Source organism: Arvicanthis niloticus, chromosome 4 (assembly GCF_011762505.2).
Source record: "Arvicanthis niloticus isolate mArvNil1 chromosome 4, mArvNil1.pat.X, whole genome shotgun sequence".
Lineage (NCBI taxonomy): Eukaryota > Metazoa > Chordata > Mammalia > Rodentia > Muridae > Arvicanthis > Arvicanthis niloticus.
In genome coordinates this window covers 22,763,240-22,774,141 of record NC_047661.1, presented here as the reverse complement: position 1 = coordinate 22,774,141, position 10,902 = coordinate 22,763,240, and the positions used below count along the sequence as shown (strand labels likewise).

The window sequence follows — 10,902 nt, the reverse complement described above, 5'->3', positions numbered from 1 at the left end:
ATTTCTTCTTTCTTCCGTCTTGACAAGTTACTTCTTATTGGTTTTTTTTTTTTTTACTATACTATTTATTATTCCTCTTTATTTGTTTAGTTTGCCACAGCTTCTGCTGTGTATTACCAGTTTCCATCTGAAAGTCTTCAGGTCCTCAGTAGCTATAATATCTTTTCCCCTGTTAGCTTTGTGCCGTCTGATACCTAAAACTGTAGGTAATTCCCAAGACTCTTGGGATTAAGGATGTTCCACTCAGTCAGGACAGTGCTTAGCTCACATGCAGGAGGCTCTGGGTTCAATCCCCAGCACTGCATAAGTAGAGAGTAGTAGTGCACATGTGTGATCTCAGCGCTCTGGAATCAGAGGCAGGAGGATGGGATGGTCAAGTTCACCCATGGCTACACGGTGAGCTCCAGGTCACACTGGACTACCTGAGATTCTGTCAAAAACACAACAACAAAACCTACAAAACCTACAAAACCTACAAAAACCAAAACCAGAACACCTCGCAGACTATCACAGCTCTGCCCCCCTGCCCCCACTCTCTCTTAGCCAACCTATCATGGCACTGCCAATAGGATAAACCATTATTTACTACTACCCACCCACAGTGAATCACACCCCGTGAGAGCCACCAATCTCCCATTTGCTCAGGGCCCCCGGTCATGTGTATTATTCCCAGTTGTTTCCAGCGCATACCAGCATCTAAGTAGCCTCACAACCCCGTGGGTCCCTGTTCTTTACTTTCTTGCATTTCCGGTTCCATTTCAGCTTACTACTTTAGGATCTTCCTTCTCTGACTCACTCTCCTCAACTGAGTGTGCTATTTCTCTCACAATTCCTAAACACACACCTGCAAGCTAACTCTAAAACATTTGTAGTCTGGGTATTGAGATCATCTGGGGCTGCTTCTGAGCCAAAGTCAAGGTCCGGCTCAGAGATTCTGGGCAGAAGGGTTGTTTCTGCGCATCAGTGGTATGGCTGGTGGTATGTCCTCCCAAGGGGCTGTAACACTAGCATCTTTGGCTGGCAAATCTAGAGTTGAATTTTCTCCCACCCTTATGTCTAGCTTCTGGTGCTTGTCTTTCCCAAACTACCACTATTTAAGAAATTTGCTCAATTTTATTGTGAATTAATCTAGAACATCCATCAATCCCCCATCTCCCCTGATTGTCCCGCTCATCTTCCTTCCAGCTATATTCACTATGAAGACAAAGGCAGAAAGCATGGCTATGTTTACTCGTTTTTCAATAAAGTTTATTTTGACTATCAGATCATGACTGTAGGAAAAAAGAACCAATTTTTCTTGCAGGTGGTACTTGTTGCTCCTAAGACAGACTGGCTTAGAAGACTGCTTATTCTTTTCACATGAGAATTAAGATTCTGTGATTTCTTTTTTTTCTTTTCAAATTGTTCTCAGATTACCAATATGTGGTGCTTCCAGGAGATTTAATAGCCAATTCAAAACAGTCTGGGCAGAGGCAGGCGGAGCTCAGTTTGAGGCTAGCCTGGTCTACAGGGTGAGTTCCAGGACAGCCAGGGCTACACAGAGAAACCCTAGCTCAAAAAAACCAAACAAACAAAAGAAAAAAAACAGTCTGGGGCTCTCTACTGGCTTTTGCAGTTAGAATTATTAGCATATGTAGTATGGAATTACTTGAAAAATAACATCAGCCCATTTACGGATTCAGAAAAGGTCTATTAATGTAGATTTTTGGTCACTGTTGTCCTCACACACTCAGAAAAACGACAAGAACCATCACCCCTCAAGTTCGCAAACCTACAGACCAAGCTGCTATTGCCTCTTGTCAACATATGAACCTGCCTGATCTATTATCATCACAGAAGGCATGAACAGGACACACATAAGGCTCCGTTTGAAGCTAATTTTAGTGACAGCATGTGAAAAATAACCACGGCAATAAAGCCATTTGCTACTTGTTCGGGACACCTGAGCAAACACAGAGAAGATGGGTCCATTTCTTAACTCACAGTCAAGTATATTAGTTATGAAGCAAAGACTGATAGAAAGAACGAGACAGTAATGGCAGCATGCAGCCAGAAGGCAGAGCTGGCTGCAAAATGAAGGAAACATTCTGTACCACATGAAACAGTCCGGACCAGTCCCCAGCCAGAGTTCTGCTTGTCTCCAAACGAAGAGAACAAGCTATACAAGTCACACAACTCAGTTCCTGACAAACTCACCCAAGAAGCCTTTGGAGAACAGATCAGGTCTCTCCCTTAAGGTACTTCTGAGGTAACAGGTCTGACATATGACTTACACCTATGCATTTCAAAATGTTTAACCAGCAACCTGTTTTCATACCTGATAGAGAATCATTAAAATACTGTAAGAAGCTCCAGGCTCCAGCCCTTGCCTCCAAGCCTCATGGCGGAGTTCAATCTGAACTTACATGGTGGAAAGAGAGCAACTCCACAGTTGTCTTGGTGTTTCTCCACTTGTGCACTGTGGTGTGGTCGGTCCCCTAACCCTGGCAACACACAGAGTAAGATAAAAGTATCTTTTGAAGACTTAAAATGTAGCTCTAACTCTGCTGTTCATAAGCACAGCAAGAGGCTTGGCAATCAGAGCCTCCGACAGTAACTGCCAGGAACAGATAGATAGGAGCGTTTCAATTGTGCTGTATAAGCAAGCAGTTAGTGACGGTGAGCAACAAGTCAGCCATCATTTAGCCAAAAGAATTTAAGGTTTTAAGATGCCTTAAAAATCCTCATGCATCTAAAAACAAAACAAAACAAAAAACGCACAGCAGGGCTGGGGAAGCTGAAGGAAGACTCACCTGGACGCTTCTGACCGATTCAGCAATTGGTGGTATATTCCAAAGAGTTTGTTTTTCTATAGTTTTATATAAAACCAGCCACAGACTTCACTACTTTATTTTTTCCTAAAGAAATACTTAGGAAAACCTAATTCCAAAATAAAGCCTTTTGCTTTAATGTTTCTTGATGTTTTCCTCTCTGCTCAGAAAGCAGAGGTTCTCAACTGAGAATTTGCGTTCACCTCCAAATCAGGTTTAAAAACAAAATAAACAAAATTAGGTGATGAATTAATTCATTCCCTTTTCCATTAAAGGCCACTGTTTTTAAGAAGCAAATAGCATGTTCCATGATGTGGACTATATTTAAAGATTCACCTTGGGCCCTCATAGAACCGAACTGGTCTACTTTGGCTATTACTCCTTCCTGATGGGTTGCCTTACAAGCTTTGGTACAGGAAATCCCACATGGCTTCTACTACTCACAATTAGTTTATCTAAATAAGCAGTCTTTAAAAATTAAAAAAGTGGCATTAAAATACACCATTAAAATGAACCATATCTCAATACTGAGTCAGCACATGAGTTATTAGCACATCTATGACCCTAGCATTCTGGGGCTGAGGCAGGAGGATTGGAAGCTCAGGGCTAGCCTGAGCTACACACTTGTTCGTTTGCTTTTAAAAAAGTACCCAGTCATGGGTTCCAGCTGAAATAGAATGGCCAAGTTTGAGAATGAAAAGCTTATGTACGCCCTTTCCTGTCGGCAGTATTAAGTGCATGGCAGTGGTCAGGGCTAGTTAGGTTCAGAAGCTTAGGCCTCCAGAACTTACCAAGAGAGAGCAACACATACAAGACTGTCTGAACGAGGTGTCAGATCTACACTTTGCCATCTGACAGGCCTGTTAGAGGGCCCAGCTGCTAATCTATGCCACCTGAGCAGACTGACTCCACCAGAAAATAAATGGGTGCCATCTTGACACCAGACAAGCAACAAGCTCTGCCAGCACAGTTGGTGCTAAAACACAACAGCACACTTCCTCCTAAGACTGCTTTTAGACTAACCCAATGCTTCTTAGTCTGCTTACTACAGCTCGAGACGGAGTCACACCAGCTCTTAACTATATGGTATCGAAGAGCAACTGAAAAAGCCAGAGCTTTGAGCAGCTTGCTGCTAAGATTCTTCAGTCATGTGCCAGCTCTCAGGAAAGTACTAAATACTAAGACACCAGTGAAATAAATATCCACTTTCATATTTTGAAATGCTACAGATTTCAAAGTAATCTTTGAACAGGAATATTCATTTAAAATTTCCCCTAGGGGCCGGGCTGAGAAAATATTTAAACTATGAAATATCATGATGCCAACTGGCAGCTTTATCAGCCTAAGAGAAAACCACCACACGTTTCTCCCCATTACACCTTAGCTGATGCAAGAGGACAGCTTACTTTTGAAGAAGACACACGAAACCACATGACAGGAAGCTGGGCAGCTTCCAGTGCCCTGGGTTTGAATTACCACCATCCTCCTCTCTAAGGACAGTGACCTGGTGAGAATGAGGTCTTCGAACAAGCGTAGGATGCAAACAGCTCCCACTCCTCATGATTCCAGGTCCTCAGTTGCTTTACTGAACAACTGCAACCGCAAGGCATCAAAGTATCATGAGTTTTCCCTGTGCAGCTCTCTGAAGAGGCCAGGCTGCCACAGGAAGCTTACTGGAACAGCTCTCTGGCAGGAGCTCTGTCTCTGGCACATCCTAATTATGAAAATGTTTGTTAAAGTATGTTTACATTACTAAATCGTTTAAGTCATACTGTTGAACACTAACCTCTGAACAACCAGAGTTAAGATAAACGCTCTTAAAGAACATTTAGCATTTCAAGGAACTACAATAAAAACAAAACTCCTACTTAAAAAATAAAGTGGGGACATCTATCTTATTAAAAAAAAAAAAAAACCTTCATTTAGTACAAAGTAACCCTCTAGGGTGTCTGATGAAACAATGTAGACCATAAAACTTTGACTACAATGCTTTTCAAAAGTATCGTTTAAAACCGGAAGGCACCTATGCCTGGACTCCATAACTTAAAGTCTGAAATCATGTAACAATTCCACAACAGTACAGGTTTAAAAAAAAAAAAATGCAATCAAGAGACGGTTTCATTAATTAATATATTTTCTGCATTGTAGTTAACATATATGTACTTTATGTACTTTTCTTCGAGTCACCTTGTTTTTCTTGAAGTAGTGATATGTTATATTCAGACATGAGTACATTTCAACAGTCTTTTGCAATAAATATCATAAAATAATAGAGATTCGCATAATAAATATTCTTTACAATAAAAAAAAAAGTTTAACAGACCTTTGTCTTAAAAATAGCCAGGATTCAACTTTGTGATTTATACATAAAATATACAAAAAGCACCACAATTTGTGGTTAAGGCAATGAAAACACAGGAAGGGTTGGAAACACTCAGCTGTTAAGAGTCGAAAGGCAGCCAGGAACCAAAGGCACTCAGGGAGCTGGGATTGGGAAGAGGGGGGGGGTAGATCAGACAGGAATTTCAACTACAGTTACCAAGTACCCTCAGTGAAGTAGGGGTGTGAAGGGAAGTCCTTCACAGATACTGGGTGCTGGAGAAGGGAAAAGGAGGGTTAGCCAACATCATCTCTGATGTGAAGACCAACACCGCACAGAGCTATCCCAAAGGGGTGTGCATGGATGACCCATTTGGCATCTGTGCAGTGCATTGTGGGAAGATTTTGGAAGGCTGTAAGGACAAGGCAGTGAGTAGATGCAGAGAAAACCGTGTTCTAAGGAGTAGCTTCTCCCATCCGGCTGGGAATAGGACGCTAAGATAGCTCTCATCAGAGGCAGATTAATACATAGCTTATTTAAGCACTTACATGGTTACTTTTTTATAAACCAAACTAAGTCCATGATCCCACAGTACCAGACCCCAAACAACTCTCAGCCAAGTCTGGGCATGCGTACATCTTCGTGGACGCAGCTGGAAAGCTGCTGCAGCACACAGGCACTTCCAGCTCACAGAACCCTCGAGGTGGAAGGAGAACAAGCTGGGTGCAGTTTCACAGTCCACTCCTACTGAGGATCATCCAAGACAGGAGAGACTCGAGAAGAAAATCTGCCTCTAATACCACGTTTCTCAACAGCCAAAGTTTAGAAGCTAGACATTCCGCGGAGGTCCAACCCACCTCCAGAAGTCATGATGGCTTGCCCCGAGCCCTCGAGGGGCAGCTCTCCAGCTTACAATAGACAGTGTTGGAGTTTCTACACCTGCAGCCAGGCCGGTGGGTCCAGTCGTAACAGCCCCTGCACAGCTTCAGGCAGCCCTTGGCAGGAGGGTAGCAGAGCAAGCAGGGTAGACACAAAGACAGGGCTCCCATGCACAGGTATCTGGAGCAGCAGTGGGACTGTGAACAGGAGCAGGGGTTATCCGAGTAAGAGCCTCCGTCATCATCATTGGAGCAGTGGTAGAAAATGCCCTTGACCAGGCACATGCAGGTCCCGTACTCCACCATGCTCTCCGCGGAGCAGAGGCACTGCCGATCGCAGGCCAGGCAGGAGGGCAGAGCCCGGGGAGCTGTACACTCTCCACATTTGCACTTGCCACACTGTTCGCAGATGAACTTGTGCTGGGTGGGGTCCTCTTTCAAGGAGGCCTTCAAGTCCTCCACAAGCAGCTGCTTGGGCTGGGTCCGGATGACCCGATCTGACCTATGACCTGGGATGGGCCTGGTGGGCGGAGATCTTCCTAACAGGCCCTGCTCAGAAGACACACTGCTGCTGCTCCCTGAGCTGGCTGCGCTTCCGGTGCTGGTGGACCTGCTCAGCACAGAGCCCCTGGCACTGCCCGAGTGGCTGGCAGGTCGGTGCTCGTAGCTGCTATTCACATTGGCTGGTATGATTTCATGAGTCCTTTCCTGCTTTTCGGGTCTTGGTGCAGTGCGAGGAGCCGGTCTTCTCGATACTGAAGGTCCCTCTGTGTATTCATTGCTGCCTCTGATGGCTTTGATCTGGTCTAGGGACAGAATCGTAGCAGGCTGAGTGTCCCTGTCATAGTCTAACCTCTGCCGGCCTTCCACAGCCGGCGGCTGAATCACCACCAGTGAAGTGTGGCTACCATGCTGACTTGGGGAATCCATGTGGAGTGATCTCCAATTCCAACAGTCAGCGGAAATCTGCCATGCATCTGAAATCCTAAAGAAGAGTGAGAGAGAAAATAAGCCACAGAAATCAGATTTTGGGGAGAAGGGCTTCTGTCAAGTAACAAATTTCCCAAGCCACCTGGTAATCATCTCCTTAGTCGGTTGATTTCAATGATGCAGAATCCTGGCCAGAGTCCCAACTCCAAAAAAGATTGTAGAGGACCGTATCACAGGAAGAAAGCAAAGACCTCATGCCTTAAAAATTAGAAGTTGCTCTCCAGCTTCTAAAAAGCAGAGGAAGTCATGTCTTCCTGTTTGCGAACCTAACAAATAATTAAAATGAAATATGCCTTCGAAGGGAGCATTCAGTGTGCGCCCTGGAACTGTCCTCCGAGTTCACTATCAGTTCACTGGCAGTTCACGGAAGGAAAATGTCAGCTAATTTTTAAAGATTAAGAATGGCTTTAGTGCTGTGGCCTCTTGGCCATTTATATGCTGTTACGAACTTTAGATTAATGAGAAAATTAATCAAGGCAATTTCCAAAACCTTGGCTATTCCAAGCTCACTCAGAATCTCAAAAGGCCATTTTCAGCAGAAGTCAGGGTCTGAAGCTAGCTCATCACACACAGATCTGTGAGATGGCAAAGGAAGCCACAAAGAATAAAGAATGCTCTGGCCCACATACACAGCCAGTAAGGTGTGGATTTAGCTTTCCTTAAAGATTAAACAAAGCTCACCCAAATGAGGATAACTTATGCACAAGTGTCAGCCCTTTAAAGCAGGGAGAGGAACCCTGGTCTTTTTATATGATATTTATTTCCTTTCATTTATCTGCATGACAGACCTTGATTTACACAAGCCCTGAATAGACCTGCTTTTTGTAGTAAAATAAACACACTGATATAACAAACACGTTTCCATGTCAAAAGTTACTAACTTCCATTTTATGACGTATTCTTCCTAAAACAGACCAAACTCTTTCGTTTCTGTTTCGGGGCAATAGGTACCTAAGATATTCTTTCACACAAATGCCTCCAGAACTCACAGATGCACCTTAATTCAAGAAGGCACCCCTTCTTTTCTAGCATCCAAAGAAAACCAAAACAAACCAAAAAGTTTTAAGGAATACGTCAGTTTACTATGGATACTACTAACTAATGTACCCAGACTACATGTGTTAGCTTTTTGGAGGCCCCTCTAGCTTATAACTACCTTCTCCGCACATGAGAAGGACGTCCATAACAGCATGTTATACTGCTGAAGCCGTAAACGATGCTGGAAAACTGCCCATTGTTACTCCTGTGCCGTATCTATTTTTTAACCATTTGAAACTCCATAACGAAGACTTTAAATGTGCCAAGCCTCATCCACAAGAAAGGAAGACGTGAGAAAGGCTTGTTTGCGTTATGAAACCCCTAGGAACGGCTTTAATTCGCATTTTACAGAGCATTCCCAAGCAAGTTCGTTCTGGCGGAGCACCTAGGCGCCCCGCAACCGCCCAGAGCGAAGCCGGAGCGCGCTCGCGGGCAGCACAGTGGGTAGCACCGCCGGGCGCTTGGGCCCCACGCCGAGACCTCAGGGCACCGAGCCGCGGCAGGTCCAGCGGGGGAAAGTTATGAATGAAAACAGCTCGCGGGCGGGAGGAGGCAGCGCCCTCTCCCCGCGTCCCGCGGCACTGCGCTCCGAGCACAGGCGGGCGCTGGATCCCCAGCGCCATCGGGTGCCGCGCGCTTGGCACGGGCTGCGCGAGGACCGCCAGGACCGCCCGGCCCGCCCCGGCCCGCACCTGCCGCCCGCACTCACCTCGGCCTCCGCGGCGCCGGCCGGGGGCGCCGAGCGGGCGGAGCGCGCGCCGCATCAAGCGCGGCGGGGCGGCCGGGCGCGCATGGCCCGCGCTGCGGCCTCGGCGGCCCCCGGGCAGGGGCGCTTCTCCGCGGTTGGCGGCGGCCGAGGGCGGCTCGGGGACATCCGCCGGGTACGCGCGGCGCCCGCTCCACAGCACCGTCCCGTCCCGGTCGTCAGGCGCGCGGCCCGGCGTCGTCCCGGGCTCTCGGATCCCCGCAGGTCCGTGTCCCCGCAGTCGCCACGCCGGCTGCAGACGAGCAGAGACAGAAACACGTGAGTCCCTCGCCAGCCCGGGACGCTGCCCTGCTCGCCGTGATGGACAGCCACGAGCCCCGGACACGCGCGGCCGTGCACGTTGTGCCCCTACGGAATGCCCCGCAGTCAAAAGCGCGTCTGAGCGACGCGTCTGCGCGAGGCAAGCCCGCACGCAGGGACGGGAAAGTCAGGTCTGGCACGAGCGCCCGGCGGGTCGGTCGCCAACAATGCGCACAGACACGCGGGTGCGCGGCGGTGCCAGCCCGCGTTCGCACACGCGTAACTCGCTACCCGGCTACGGAACTCGCTGCAGGGTCGACCGCCGAGCGCCGGGCACAGAACTAGAGTCAGCTCAGAAAACGTCCAGTTCCTTGAAAATAAAATAAAATAAAAGCACCATTCTCACCTGATCTCGCCAGGTCCTCGGTGGTAGGGGACGGCTCTTACCTACTGCAGAGCCTGGGGCCGGCCCTCCCGGCACATGCACGCCGCCCGCTGCCGCTCCTTAGCCCGCAGAGGTCTGGCTGCGGGGCCGCCGCAAACCCCTGCGTGCTGAGCACTCGCGCGCGGGCTCCGCAGCATTTCAGCGTCGCCGCCACCTCCACCTCCACGCCGGGACCCGCCCCCGGTGATATCATGTGTCAATCACGCGGGCTGCGCGAAAACCCGGAGCAGGATTTTAGCGATCGTGGATGTGGACTCAAGGACGCTCTAAAACCTTGGAAGTCCTGGGAGCGCAACTGGGGAGGAGCAGGCGTTCCAGGGCCCCTGTCAGTCTTGAGCTGTCAACTTCCGATTTAAGGGGACTGGTGGAGTCACCCTTAGAGTTGAGTTAAAAAAGAGTTGTGAACAACATTTAAAAAACAAAAACAAACAAACAACAACCAGGGCGGGTGTACACCATGCCACTGTGCCCCCAGATAGAGGGAAAATGCATAGTTCAGATCGGGTAATATATAAAAGTTCCAGAAAAACAGTCACTATTGAAAATGTAATATAATTACACATTGAAGGGTGGGACTTCCTGCCGTGGGGCTTTAGTGATTGCTCCATTTGGTTTGGGATATGATCCCTTAAATTACATGAGGAAAAAAAAAAAAACCCAAGTCCTTCCTGTTTTGTAATAGTTGTATAATTTTGTCAAAAACACCAATGCATTTTTTAATCAAGTAAGATAAGCATAACCCATCAGGAAGTTTTAACTTTAATCACTTGTCTGTCACGGGGTGGGGGACTTTAGTAAGCAGGGAATGCTTTTTGCTTCTTTACAAACTATGGACTTTGGCCATTTATTATAGGAACGACATAACTCGGGATGAGTGAAAAGGGCTGTATGTGGAATTAAAATTTCTATAGAGTTTAAAAAATAACCCAAGACTCCAAAAAATATTTTCCCAGGGAACTTTTATCAGGAATAGTATTTGATAAACAACAGAACTCCATGATCTAAACCACCTGTGAATGTGAGTTTGGATATTTTGGGTTCAAAGTAATTTTTTAAAGTCTTAACGATTGCAGTGGATTTTTATAAACAGTTTTTGTTGTTGTGGACATACTGCATTTCCAAGCTTTTGAATGTTTTTAGAATTCATGGTTATGTGTGGAATTATATGCAAGGAAGCCAGGACACTCCCTACGAAGAACAGCAGCAGTAAGAAAGTACACTAGAACGTAATAGAACGTATTAAAAGTCAAAGTCAAGAAGCTAGCTGTTCACCCTTCATGTAAGGGGATGTGTTAAAGTCATATTTTCAAGTGTGAAGTTAGTGGGGCTTTTGGATCTTGTCTATTTTTCACAGATGTAGCAGCATAATGAGGTTTCTGGAGTGGATCTGTTTTTGTGTGTGTGTGTGTGTTTTG

The 10,902-nt window shown here is 46.7% G+C and overlaps 1 protein-coding gene across 2 annotated transcripts; it reads right to left on the bottom strand.

Annotated features, from left to right (window-relative positions):
• Nucleotides 1–4,921: 4,921 nt before the first annotated feature.
• Nucleotides 4,922–9,660, bottom strand: Spry1 (sprouty RTK signaling antagonist 1). Of its 2 annotated transcripts, none has more exons than XM_034501019.2 (2): nt 9,449–9,660; nt 4,922–6,993 (listed from the first exon to the last, which is right to left on the bottom strand). In XM_034501019.2, the coding sequence occupies exon 2, from the start codon at nt 6,936–6,938 to the stop codon at nt 5,997–5,999; it is 942 nt and encodes a 313-aa protein (XP_034356910.1). In that variant the 5' UTR covers nt 6,939–6,993; nt 9,449–9,660; the 3' UTR covers nt 4,922–5,996. The 2 variants fall into 2 exon arrangements, with proteins under 2 accessions (XP_034356910.1, XP_076788434.1); XM_076932319.1 differs by lacking the exon at nt 9,449–9,660 and adding an exon at nt 8,746–8,847.
• Nucleotides 9,661–10,902: the final 1,242 nt, after the last annotated feature.